At 39.2% G+C, this 13,660-nt stretch overlaps 1 protein-coding gene across 2 annotated transcripts in view; it reads right to left on the bottom strand.

Annotated features, from left to right (window-relative positions):
* TMEM260 (transmembrane protein 260) overlaps positions 1–13,660 on the bottom strand; it is a 71,411-nt gene that overhangs the window by 23,739 nt on the left and 34,012 nt on the right. The window contains exons 6-10 of one of the 2 annotated variants that reach the window (XM_032344306.1): positions 10,433–10,612; positions 8,421–8,461; positions 4,456–4,539; positions 2,687–2,801; positions 1,201–1,370 (exon numbers count right to left, since the gene is read on the bottom strand). In XM_032344306.1, coding sequence (XP_032200197.1) covers positions 1,201–1,370; positions 2,687–2,801; positions 4,456–4,539; positions 8,421–8,461; positions 10,433–10,612 — 590 coding nt within the window. The remainder of the gene's footprint in view (positions 1–1,200; positions 1,371–2,686; positions 2,802–4,455; positions 4,540–8,420; positions 8,462–10,432; positions 10,613–13,660) is intronic. The other variant, XM_032344307.1, reaches the window with a different exon arrangement.

The raw sequence follows: 13,660 nt of genomic DNA, 5'->3' as shown, positions 1-13,660 counted from the left end.
GTATTATAAAGAACATCAATTTTTTTTTTAATTTTATTTAAAGAACAACAATTTTTAAAGTTAAGTTGAAAGTGGAAATTCAAGCGCCTAGGTGGCTCAGTAGGTTAAGTACCTGAATCTTGGTTTCTGCTCAGGTCATGACCTCAAGGCCATGAGACCAAGCCCCTGCATCAGGCTCCCCATTGAGAGCAGAGTCTGCTTGGAATTTTCTCTCTCCTTCTCCCTCTGCCCCTCCTCCCGCTTGTGCTCTCTCTCTCTCCCTCAAATAAATAAATAAATAAATCTTTAAAAAAAAAAAAAAAAGGCAGGGGGAAACTGAAGCTTTTAAAATGCCAATCAAGGGGCGCCTGGGTGGCTCAGTGTGTTAAAGCCTCTGCCTTCGGCTCAGGTCATGATCCCAGGGTCCTGGGAGTGAGCCCTCCTTCCTCCTCTCTCTCTGTCTGCCTCTCTCCCTACTTGTGATCTCTGTCAAATAAATAAATAAAATCTTTAAAAAATAATAAAAATTAAAAAAAAATAAAATACCAATCAAATCTCACTACAATGAAACTCCAGTGGCATCTTCCACTGTTGTAATGTTTACTAAAATACTGCTGGAAATGAATGAACTTTGATCTAAAATTTGGATATGTTTTATACCAGACTGAGATATTCACTGCCAATGTTATTCAACAGATTTTGAATATATAGAGATATATATGTATATCTATATATATCTATCTCTGAATGCCTAAGAGCTAAGAAACTTTAAGAAATTTATTTCAAAATAATTAACATTCACTCCTACAGAGTGAACTAGATAAGGACCGGGTGTTACTCAAAAGATGAAATCTTCGAAGCATAAAAGAGACTTATTTTAGGACATAAAAAAGGCCCAAATGTCTTTACTCTCCATCTTAGTGATATTTTAGATCATGGACTTTTATTATATCCTCCAGATCCTACCAAGCATCTCTAGGGTTCCTCAGAGGAAAATGTACGACTAGTTACATGACCCACCCAAGCCCTTGTTTGCAGTGCCCTGACACCACACAGCAGGCATGCTGAGATTCTGTTCAAAAGTTTAAGCAGCACTGCCTTTAGACTCAGCTGTCTTGCTCTGAAAACTGGAAGAGGTGAAATGGAAATAAAGCCCAAGACTCTAAATATCTATGTGTCTCTTGCTTGAGTGCTCCTTCCATAAAAATAAGCACGTGTTACCTGAAATTAGAATATATTTGGTAAATTATAAAAAGAGCTGCTGAAAGCCACTCCAGACACTGAAGCGCCCTGACATTCAGTACTCGGTTACTCTCGGAAGCCAGCGCCGCCAAACCCAGGCCCGCGAGGACGGCCACCACCGCGTTGCTCTGCATCCAGAACCTCTCCACCTGCCAGAGACATGCAGACAGGACATCTGGCTGACTGGTTACGGCAATCGGCCAGGTATTGTGGATTTAACAAATACACTATGTACCCCGAGCTGCTTATGCCCGCGGTCACTCGGGTCTTGTTTGCGGACTTCCCCAGTGCAATTCCTTGTCGCTTTATTTTCCAATTTTCAAGCATTTCTCCTTTCCAGTTGGACACACGAAGCTCCCTTTTTTGGATCCACATATCCATGCCATATTTCAATTCTATGGCATGCACCTTGAACTCCTGGCACTTGAGAAGTGGAGGAGATGGAGAAAGGCTTTTTTTTGCTTTACTTCTGAGGTCTCCTCCCAAGTGGGGAAGCGCCCCTAGTAGGAGAGCCCTCACTTTTCCCTGTGAGACTGTAAGCACTGAGCTGAAGGGGAGTCTGCCAGCTGGGAGTGGGCCTGCATGGCCCTGCCCTTTACCCCCCCACTCTTCCTCTGGGAAGTGATCTGCCCACAGGACACACGTGTCCAGGACAGCCCCTTTCCGTGTGGCCCCCGCCGGGCAGGTGAGGGGCGCCTGTGACAGGGCAGGGCGGTAGGGTTGGCAGGGTTAAGTCCGTCCATTCTGGAATGCAGTAAGAGGAAGGCCCCTGCTCACAGATAGAAACTACCTTCTCCCATCTCAGCGTTCCCAGTATAAAGGGGATTTGCTCGTTGTAGTTGTCCGGGTTTATCTCGTTTCTCAACTGACTCAGAACTCAGATGATCAAGAAGGGTATTATTTACGAGGCCTCTTGAACACACACATAGAAAAGAGTTGGCTTGAGTCACTGAAAAGGAGCTGTCTCCATTCATAGTTTCTGCTACAAAGAGGAGAATTACTCCAATCTCAGAAATGGCAGCCGGGGAAGACAGAAACGTGGTGGCTCTTTTGCACAGCACTGAGACCAATGAGGTAAAAACCATGGGAGTGTGTGCGTAAGAGCCCCCAGCTACAACCTTTCTTTCTTTGCTGTTTTTTTTTTGTTTTTGCTTTTGTTTGTTTTTTTTTTTTTTAAATTCCAGGAGATCTTTAGGAGTACTTATAACTGCAAGCACACACATAAAATAACTAACTTAAAACTACATTACCTTTATTTTTCTACCTAACTATTGTGTTAACTAATTGCTGCATTTTTTCCCCCCTAAAAAAAGGCCTCAGTCTTATTTGGTTCAAGAATTTGACTTTAGATCTATAAAAATTAGCTGTTTCTGAGATCAGCTGCTCCTCTACAAGATTCATAAAGATAAATTTGTACACTCTCCACCAACTTTCTGGACAAAGAAGCTATCTAAGTAAAACTTACCACACCCATGAAAAGTGGTTTTGATATATCTAAGTTCGCTCTCCAAGCAAAGAACAATGAATAAATGCAAAACATTCCAGTAAAAAGCCATACCAATGATGGATTTTGTCTGTCCCTATAAAAAAATTAAATATGTCCAAAATTATTTATGTGCATGAGCATCAAAAATATTACATAGTTTTAAACTACAGGAAAGAATTAGAGCTATAAAACTTTCCATACTTAACTGCAAAGAAAGATCTCAGTTTAAAAAAATTTGAGCTGGAATAAATAACTGAAATCTAGGAATCAACTACACACTGTATTTACATATTACAGACAACTACACTTGGAACTATGCGGCAAGACATACAAAGTTCAAGTTCAGAGAAGAAATGCAAATGATCAATCTTGTTAAATTTAAAATGTAATTAAACAGATCTGTACCCCTGAAACAAATAATATATCACATGTTAATTAAAAAAAATGTAATTAAACATATGCAAAACAAAAGAATAATTTCATGCCTCAAAATCATAACGATTTTAAAACAGCAAATCTCAGTATTGGATGCAACGGATGCAACCAAATGAGCACGTATATGAGTACAATCCTTGAGAAACATTAATTTGATAACATATATCAAGAGCCTTAAAAATAATCACAGTTGGGGCACCTGGGTGGCTCAGCCAGTTAAGCATCTGCCTTTGGCTCAGGTCATGATCTCAGGGTCCTGGGATCGAGCCCCACATCAGGTTCCCCGCTCAGCGAGGAGTCTGCTTCTCTCTCTTCCTTTGCTCCTTCCCCCCTCCCTCTTGCATCCTTTCTCAAATAAATAAAATCTTAAAAAAAAAAAAAATCACACTCACTGACACAGTAATTTGACATGTGGGCATAAATCTTTAGGCAAAACCAGAAATGTGGATAAAGATTAAACTATAAAAATGCTTTAACATAGGGGCGCCTGGGTGGCTCAGTGGGTTAAACCTCTGCCTTCAGCTCAGGTCATGATCTCAGGGTCCTGGGATCAAGCCCCGCATCGGGCTCCCTGCTCAGTGGGGAGCCTGCTTCCCCCTCTCTCTCTGCCTGCCTCTCTGCCTGCTTGTGATCTCTGTCAAATAAATAAATAAAATATTTTTTAAAAAATGCTTTAACATTACTTATATTAGAAGTGGAAGCAATCTGAAGATTCCCAAATAGAAAAACACTTAAGTTAATTCTCTTAGGTTGGAGAAGGGAATTTTATACAGACATTTAAATGACCTTAAGTCTTTTTACCATAAGGGCAAATGCTCACAATATAATGTTAAGTGTCAAGGAAACAGAAATACAGATGTGTGTACATATACAAATTTACATAAAACACTCATGTTAGAAAGTAAATGGACAAAAATAATGGAGGTTAAGAGTGCTGTTATTTTTTAGGTTTCCTTTTATCATCAGAGGTTACTTTCTTCTTCAGAGGAATTCAAATAGTTGTTTACTTCTTTTGCAATGCAACAATAATGAGTGGCTATAGGCACAGTATGGGATCAAACCAGAAGTTTAAGATACCAAATGAGTTGGTTACTTAGATTGTAATCTACTGCTCAATCTTCCAAAATCATTAATTTATTATCAGAAAAATAAACCAGGAAGAAGGTAATATATATTTGCTGTAACAGAAATTATTCAAGTCATTTATTTGGAATATAAAATAATACTGGCAATGTTCTTCAAGGGCATATTGAAATATGAATTGAATTAATGAATATGGGAAAAAGAACAGGAAAATAAATTATATTACTTACTTTTTTGCTAAACATATATTTGCCCAAACTGCGAGGCCTTGAATGTTGAGTGAGAGTTGGGTCCTCATACTTGTTACTTGAGAACTGTAAAAGACAATCTAATTTATTATGGGTAGAAAATGAAGTTTCAAATACAACATTCTTTGTAAAATACATCTGATTATGCACTGAGTAGTTTTTTGTTTGTTTTTTTGTTTGTTTGTTTGCACTGAATAGTTTTGAGGGCTGGAGGCAGATGTTAAATTATTTTGTCTTCTTTCAAATTTGGGAGAAAAAGTACCATAAGAAAGAGTTAAATGGTTCTAAGATGTTTTGTAATTATAATATTTGGTTACCAATTTATAATATTTGGGATAGGACTAGAGCAAGTAATTCTTCTGTATTTGTAATACTGGTATGCTATATTGATAATATAGTAGAATAATAATAATAATAAACCAATATAATAATAATAATATACCAATTATAATAATATAATAATAAACCAATATAATAATAATAATAAACCAATCTGGATCCCCAATTGGTTTGGTAAGAAGTCATGTGAAATGAATTTTTGAACTTCGGTCAACAGTGTAGACATGGCCTCCTGTGATTTAGCAAGTGAAAAGAAAATTAATGCAGGGTGCCCAGGTGGCTTAGCTGGTTGAGCATTCATCTCTTGATTTTGGCTCAGGTCATGATATTAGGGTCATAGATTAAGCTTGCTTGGGATTCTCACTCTCCCTCTCTCTCTGCCCCTCCATCCCGCCAACTCTCCTCCTCTAAAATAAATAAATAAATAAATAAATAAATAAATAGAAAATGAAAAGAAAGAAAGAAAACAAAATTAATGCAAATAATTTTCTGGAGATCCAATCATTAAAGAAAAAAAAACAACAACAAGAGCGGTGATCTCCAATCATTCTTCTTCTTTAAAAGGCTTCCTTGTTGTCCAGGGGCACCTGGGTAGCTCAGTCAGTTAAGCGTCCAACTCCTGATTCTGGCTCCGGTCATGATCTCAGGGTTGTGAGATCGAGCCCTGCCTCAGGCTCCATGCTGGAATACAGCCTGCTTGAGGTTCTCTCTCTCCCTCTCCTTCTGCCCTTCCTCCCCACTGTGTGTAGGCATGAGCTCTCTCTTCCTCAAAAAAAAAAAAAAAAAAAAAAAAAAAAAAAAAGGCTTCCTTCTTTTCTATATTATTTGGTTCAAAAATGTTTAAGCCATAAGAAATGTATTTTTTTCCTATAATTAAACTAAATTCTTCCATTAACTAATAAGCGTTTCCCAAGTGTTATCTGAGTTCTGAAATAGCTCTAGCAGTCTCCAATTTTTAAAAAAATAATGACTCTATACACTATCTCAAAGAACTTTCTTCTCCCTGCTGGCAATTTTACTGGAGAAAATGTGATGCCATAATTATGGAAACCACACAATGTGTATTTTACTAATGGAGACTCATCTACTATGAGAAGATATTCTTACTCATTTTCAAACACACTTGAAAAATTGATTCCAGCATGAGGCCCATTTCAAACCATTCTTCAAAAGGAATGAAGTCAGTCTCAAAATTAATTCTTGGAGATCTGTTGCTTAAATGTAAGCTCTAAAACATGGTCACTGCCTAGGGTTAGATTCCATAATTTCCTTGTACAGGATTGCAACTTAGAGATATGCATGGGGGAAGAATTTAATTTGCTTGACTGGAAGAGGAGAGATGATTAGGTCCCATCATTTTGAAGGATTTTCTAGTAAGTTAATTATGAGTTGCTTTTCTCAACTCTCCTGTCCACCTGAAACAATTAAAGACTAGACATTCTCTCACTCAGTCAGAGAGTGCTAGGATTATGCCTCCAACCTACATTCTGATTTGGTTCGAACAAATAATGTTCGAACAAATAGTGTGAGTGCTCATCACTTTTGTCAAGGCTTTTTTCTAGGCATATCACCTAACTGCTATTTCTTCAATATAAAGGAGGCTTTTCTGATCCCCAATAGATGAGTTTTATGTGCGACTAATAAAAGTTGGATGGATAGTCTAGCAGTACTCTTGAGAGTTCTCCGGAGTTCAGTGGGATTTATTTTTAATTTTTTATTTTTAAAAAATATTTTATTTATTTATTTGACACAGAGAGAGAGAGATCACAAGTAGGCAGAGAGGCAGGCAAGAGAGAGAGAGGGGGGAAGCAGGCTCCTTGTTGAGCAGAGAGCCCCATGTGGGGCTCGATGCCAGGACCCTGAGATCATGACCTGAGCCAAAGGCAGAGGGTTAACCCACTGAGCCACCCAGGCGCCCCTCATGTGGGATTTATTAAGGCAAAATATACTGCCAATCTCAAATGAGATCACAAGGTAGGCTGAAAAGAATAGGCAGTGAGTCTTCGGGCCTGCAGCAAAGCAGAATACCATAAAAGCCCACAGACGTTGGTGAAGCTGTCTTTGTAACTGAGCTTCTTGCTACCTTCCCCAATCAAAAAGAAAAAGTAGCCATAAAGGTTTCAGTCGGACATTAAAAAACAATATTTAAAATCAGTTGTGAGAACCAACAAAAGGTTATATAAAAATAATTGGTGGCAGGAAAATATTTTCAAAATACAGTAAAAAATGAAAATGAGTGGGCTAATAAAACAGTGTGCACATTATGATCTCATTTTTAAAAATAAAAATATTGAAAGGACACAGACAAAAATGTTAACGGGTTAACAACCGTGGTTATCTCTATACATTGGAATTATAGTAATTTTAATTTTCTTACCTTCGCTTACCTGGGTTTTCTAAACTTTCTGTAATGAAATAATAGTAATAAACTTTCTATTATGTATCACATTTTGAGAGCAGGGGAAAGGGACATTTAAAAAGGAAAGGAGGACAGATGGAAGGAAGCAAACAAGCTAGCAAGTCAACAAGAGGGAAACTGTGAGTATCTATGAATTGCCGCACATACAAGGTTGAAATATGCTCCCCACATTTTATTTTTTTTTATAATTTTTTTAATTTAATTTTTTTCAGTGTTCTAAAATTCATTGTTTCTCCCCATATTTTAAAAACGGTTTGCCAATAGTTCTGGGAATCACAAGTTAATAATCAGTTAGGAGACCACTTTAGTGTTATAGAAGACTACTCTTCCATAATTTTATATTGAAAATATTATAAAAATAGTACAGGATTGGTTTGGATATTTTTTAGGTTGTCTTAATCTGTGTGGATTTTTTTTTTTAAAGATTTTATTTATTTATTTGAGAGAGAGACAGTGAGAGAGAGCATGAGTGAGGAGAAGGTCAGAGGGAGAAGCAGACTCCCCGTGGAGCTGGGAGCCCAATGCGGGACTTGATCCCGGGACTCCGGGATCATGACCTGAGCCAAAGGCAGTCGTCCAACCAACTGAGCCATCCAGGCGTCCCAATCTGTGTGGATTTTAAAGCAATTATTAACCCATTTTTCAAAGGACCCTCGTAGGTGATACAGAAAAAATACATTTGCTTAACTGGCTATAAAAAGGTTGGATATTAATTTAAGTCAAAAACAGATCTTAAGAACAGCCTAAAGAAAAAGTCTTAAGACACATTAAACAAATGAAACTCTAAAGAATTTAAGAACGCAGCTCAATCCTAAAAAAGAAAACAATCAAATTGCTAAATACAATTTTATAAAATCTCTCTGAAAAAAAGAGAAGAAACCAGAACAAAGGATAAATGATGTGTAAAGCAACAGTGCACTGGTCATTTCATATCCACGTGGAAGTGATAATATTCTAGTGTTGACAGTCTACTACTAACTGTTGTATTTATCACTCATTCTCAGCTTTCTTTTATGGAAGGAAATGCTAGAATGTTCGACAGTCCACACAACTAGTGAACGTACCCACGAGAGCCACTTCTCACACACACTGCTTCACAAAAAGACAAGTCCAGAAGCCCCCAAAATCACTTCGTCTAGGAACTAACAGAGAATTCACTTAAAACCAGTTTCAAGTATTTCATACTCACAGCAAAATTTTAGACATACTGGATCCTGTTTCCGATTTGGCCTAAACATAAAAGAGAAGTTTATTTGCGTAAGCCTTCAGCTGTAGCTGTGTTAAGCTATTGTATTTTAACTATCTGGATTTAGAATATACATGTTTCCTGGGGTGCCTGGGTGGCACAGTGGGTTAAAGCCTTTGCCTCTGGCTCGAGTCATGATCCCAGGGTGCTGGGATCGAGCCCCGCATTGGGCTCTCTGCTCGGCAGGGAGCCTGCTTCCTCCTCTCTCTCTCTCTCTGCCTGCCTCTCTGCCTACTTGTGATCTCTTGTCTGTCAAATAAATAAATAAAGTCTTAAAAAAAAAAAAAAAAGAATATACATGTTCCAAGTAGACAATGCAACATCTCTCTTCATTCAGTCTTTGCTTCAGAGCCTTGCTGAGTTTTTGAAGAGAAGTCACTAGAAACTAAATGCACACATCCTTGAGGAAGAACTGCAGAAATAATGACAGGCTAAAAATCAGTCAAACTATCATTCCAGTAGGAACGATTTAACACACTGATGAATTAACTGACTTGACACTTTTGTTACAGAGCGTCTTTAAGGCACTTTGATTAGAGCTCATTATCACATGTTACTCTATAATTCCACAATTATGTGTGAATTATATAGGTTTCAAATCTGGAATGGCCCTCAAGCAATATTGTAATGGAATAACCAATATAAGTAAGCCAGAGTATAAATTTAAAGTATCAGACTCTCTAAGTCAAAAAGTAATTAATAATTATCCTTTCATTAAGTTATTTTATTATGAAATAGATCCTCCATACAAACAACACATAAAACATACATTTAAGGGATAAAGAGGTGTTTTGTTTTATTTTAAGATTTTATTTGTCAGAGAGAGAGAGAGCAAGCGAGCGAGCATAAGCAAGCAGAGTGGCACAAGGCAGAGAGAGAGAGAGAGAAAGAGAGAGAGAGAGAGAGAAGCAGGCTCCCCGCTGAGCAAGGAGCCCCAGGACTGGGGCTGACTCGATCCCAGGACTCTGGGATCATGACCTGAGCCTAAGGCAGCAGCTTAACTGAGCCACCCAGGTGTCCCAGGGATAGAGTTTTAAAAAATCTATAGAGCCACCATTCATTTAAGAACCAGAACTGCATGAACACTTCACTTTGTGAAGTATCTCACAAAGCATTCACAGGCCTCGCTTTTCTCACCCCCTAGTGATAACTATTACCTTGAATTTCATGTTAATTACTCCCTACTTCCTAAAAATACATAGTTCTACTTCTTCCCTATGTATCCTTGAGCAATAGATTGTTTTGCCTGGTTTAAAATTTTGTATTAGCGGTATCATATAATATGTAGTCTTCAGAGATCTGCCTTCTTGCCCAAGACAAAAAGCACAACCATGAGAGAAAGACCCAATGTTTTTATTAAAGCAGTGTTTGTCCTTTTATTTTTCAGATAACCTTTACTTTAACCACAGTGTTTTTTCCCTAATTTATGTTTCAGGGAAAGCAAGGCCTTTGGAACTTAACAAAAACATAGTGAAATTATATCTTATAAAGTATTTACATACAGGTATTATACTAAATACTATCATGAACACTATTTGTCAAATATGAAAAAAGAAAGTGTTTTGGTCAAGGTACATTAAAAATTTCGAGAGGTTTTTTTTTTTCCTTCTAATCGTTTCCAAATATTTTAAATCACAGACCAAGGGACCAAAATGGTACCCAATGCTAAGAAGAATGAAAAGCTTCAAATGCTGGCAGCAGAGTCTTTTTAATGTTTGTTATCCTGAAAAACATATTCAGGACATACAACATTATGACGTCAGGTTAAGTAATTCCAAATTTTTCCCAATGTACGCTAAAGGCCACATTGCAAGGAGCAAGTTTGTTACACAAATAATGGAAATGAAAATTCTGTACTGTCATTGATAGGCATTGCTTTCCTTCAGTCATGGCCCAGGCAGAACACTGAAGCTTCATCACTTACTTCCTGAAAAGGGCTTTAAATATAAATTTACCAGACTGAATGTTCCGTATTCTTCCCTGAGAAAATGCGTCAAAAATCCTAGCAACGTTGTCTGGTCTCCCCAGGTCCACCGAGCTTGATTGAGGTAGGATGAGATAGGAAGGTAGACGTAAGGCAATAAACCAGCAGAGAAGTAGACACTGAACTTCAACAGAGAGCCCAGGGAGAGTTCCTGCAGCAAAGCATATCATATAACAATGTTTATTTTTAGTCCATTCACCCTGGAACTTCAAGAACACATCAAGGAAAACATCAAAATGTTTACTCAGAGCTGATCTCTCCATTTCTATTAAGTCACCACAGAATACTATGTTAAACCTTCTGAGTGCTGTGGATTACTAGAAAATTGCATCAGCCTGAACTCCTTTGCATGGCAGGGGAAATCAAAGTGAAGCAAATAATATTAGGGAAGACTCCGGAGTATCATATTTACATTTAAAACCATGTCATACATGCAGCATTATAAGTCTGGGATAACACGCTTGCAAGTGATTGTTTGGCTGATTCTGAACATACGCCAGATATTGTTCCAATACAATTCCCTTCCTCACCGTCACCAGAAGACTTCAACTATATTCTCTATTATGATTACACACTGACGGTAGAATTCTTTCTGCAAGGGTTTAGGATATTTCATGGAAATGTTTGTCACAAATGAAGCTAGCTTTTACTTAACCTCCCAGTTCATCCAAATGCTCTTTTCCCTCAGTGTACATACAAGAGGGAGTACCAACGGAAATTTGTTGTGTGTAACAATGTTGCCTCATAAGAGAATGTATCTCTCATCTGCGTATGTGTTTTAAGATTTATTATTTATTTCAGAGAGAGAGAGAGAACGGGGGAGGGGAAGAGGGAGAGGGACAAGCAGACTACCCGCTGAGTGCAGAGCCCTAAACGGGGCTCGATCACATGACCCTGAGATCGTGATCTAAGCTGAAATCAAGAGCTGGACACTTAACCGACTGAGCCACATAGACACCCCCTCATCTGTATTCTTCTAAAACAAAGGACAATATTGACAGAGTCTTACAAAGATTACATCCACAAAAATACCAGCATACTAAAAGATTCAAATAGTGGTTGCTGGGGCACCTGGGTGGCTCAGTGGGTTAAAGCCTCTGCCTTCGGCTCGGGTCATGATCCTGGGGTCCTGGGATAGAGCCCCGCGTCGGGCTCTCTGCTCGGCGAGGAGCCTGCTTCCCCCTCTCTCTCTGTCTGCCTCTCTGCTACTTGTGATCTCTGTCAAAAAAAAAAAAAAAAAAAATTCAAATAGTGGTTGCTTTAGTAATTGGGAAAAGGGATCTCTTACAAATATAATAACTGGAAATTGCTTACTTTTCCTTTATAAAAAAGGGAAAATTCATATGTATACAAGGGAAAATTCATATGATACAAGAACCAAGGTTCACATTCACCTGAAAGAGAACAAGCAGTTGACTTATACTAGCATTTTCAAATAAACACTCTTCATTGAAAGTGGAGTGTTTTTGCTATAGGACTGATTTCATTTGCTATTTCTAAAGGGGTAATGAGATGCATAAAAATACTGGCATGAAGGGAGAGTAAGAAATAACTGATCGAGCAATATGCCTTTGCTCTTCTTAAAAGTAGTTTTAAAAAAAGCAAATGTTCACATTTTGACATTCTCTGAATGTTCTAAAGTATGATTTAGAGTGGCATGACGCACCTGCCGGAGAATTTTCCTTTTGTGCGAGAAATCAACAGAGAGACAATTACACGAGAGCTTTTTCAGATACTGAAGGAGAGTGGCTCTAAGTCTGAGCTGTACATACATGAGAATCACCTGCAGAGCTTTTTAAAAATATCAATGTCTGGGCCTCACCCCAGACCAATCAAATGGGAACTATTCTGGAGTGGGGTCAGCATAAATATACATACATATAAAGATATATGTATGTATACATGCATATACATTTATGTACACACATACACACACTTTTTAAAAGGTCCCCAGATCATCTGAGTAGCCAGGGTTGCAACCAACTGACTCAGGACTTCCTTTTTTTTTTAAAGATTTTATTTATTTATTTGACAGACAGAGATCACAAGCAGACAGAGAGGCAGGCAGAGAGAGGGGAGGAAGCAGGCTCCCTGCTGAGTAGAAAGCCTGATGCGGGGGGCTCGATCCCAGGACCCTGGGATCATGACCTGAGCCAAAGGCAGAGGCTTTAACCCACTGAGCCACCCAGGTGCCCCTTTTTCCTCTTTTTTTAAAAGATTTTATTTATTTGACAGAGAGAGACACAGTGAGAGAGGGAACACAAGCAGGGGGAGTGGGAGACAGAGAAGCAGGCTCCCTGCTGAACAAGGAGCCCAATGCGGGGCTCAATCCCAGGACCCCGAAACCAAGACCTGAACTGAAGGCAGAAGCTTAACCCCCTGAACCACCCAGGGGCCCCCTGACTCAGGACTTCTTACTCTGCCTCAAGTCATCTGACCAGTGAGATCCAACTCTGTCACTTCATTGGTAGGCCTTATTTTTTAGCCTCTGCTATTTAGCGAACATGAAATGTCCTTTGAAGAGTCATACCTGCCCACATTTCATCATTCATCAGCTGCTGACCTAAGCACAAAAGAAACAGGCCCTCAGACCAGCCTCCTAACTCGTCCACTCTGAGTCTTCCGTGTTTGATACAAAGCACATGGGTCTTCTTTCTATTAACTAACACAAAATATTTACTTTTTAAATTCTTGTCAGTCAGCCAATTGCACCTCTCTATTATCTGAATGCACCTGCTCTGATGTCAGAAGCCTGTCTAGGAGTAAGGACATCAGGATGGCAACACAGATCATTCCTGACTTCAGTCTTCCTCACAGAAAGACCAGTTAGCGACCATCTACAGACAAGACATCACGGCATCACTCCTCCCCCACACCAGCCCAGCTCGGCACTAACAGCCTTCCCCCAGGGGTAATGGTTTTTCTAGTGGCAAAGGAGAGTCCAAGGCAGACATCCAGCTCCCCCAGCACGGCAGCACACTTCCCAAGAGGCTCATTCGGTTCTCACCTCTTGACTACCATGGTGGAAAGGAGTCTGCTGGGCTCAACTACTGGGGATCATGCGGACAGAAGGCGAGCAGGGTTTTCAGCAACCAGCGCTCAGATCTGGAGGACGGTGTTCCCGCTTGCAGCTGTGCCCAAGCAGAGATCCTAGCCAAGCCCCGAGTCCGTCTGTAGAGCTGAGCCGGGAGCTGATCCC

This window comes from Mustela erminea, chromosome 5, assembly GCF_009829155.1.
Source record: "Mustela erminea isolate mMusErm1 chromosome 5, mMusErm1.Pri, whole genome shotgun sequence".
Taxonomy (NCBI): domain Eukaryota; kingdom Metazoa; phylum Chordata; class Mammalia; order Carnivora; family Mustelidae; genus Mustela; species Mustela erminea.
Note: the sequence above shows the minus strand (reverse complement) of the source record. Positions and strands in the feature narration are given on the sequence as shown.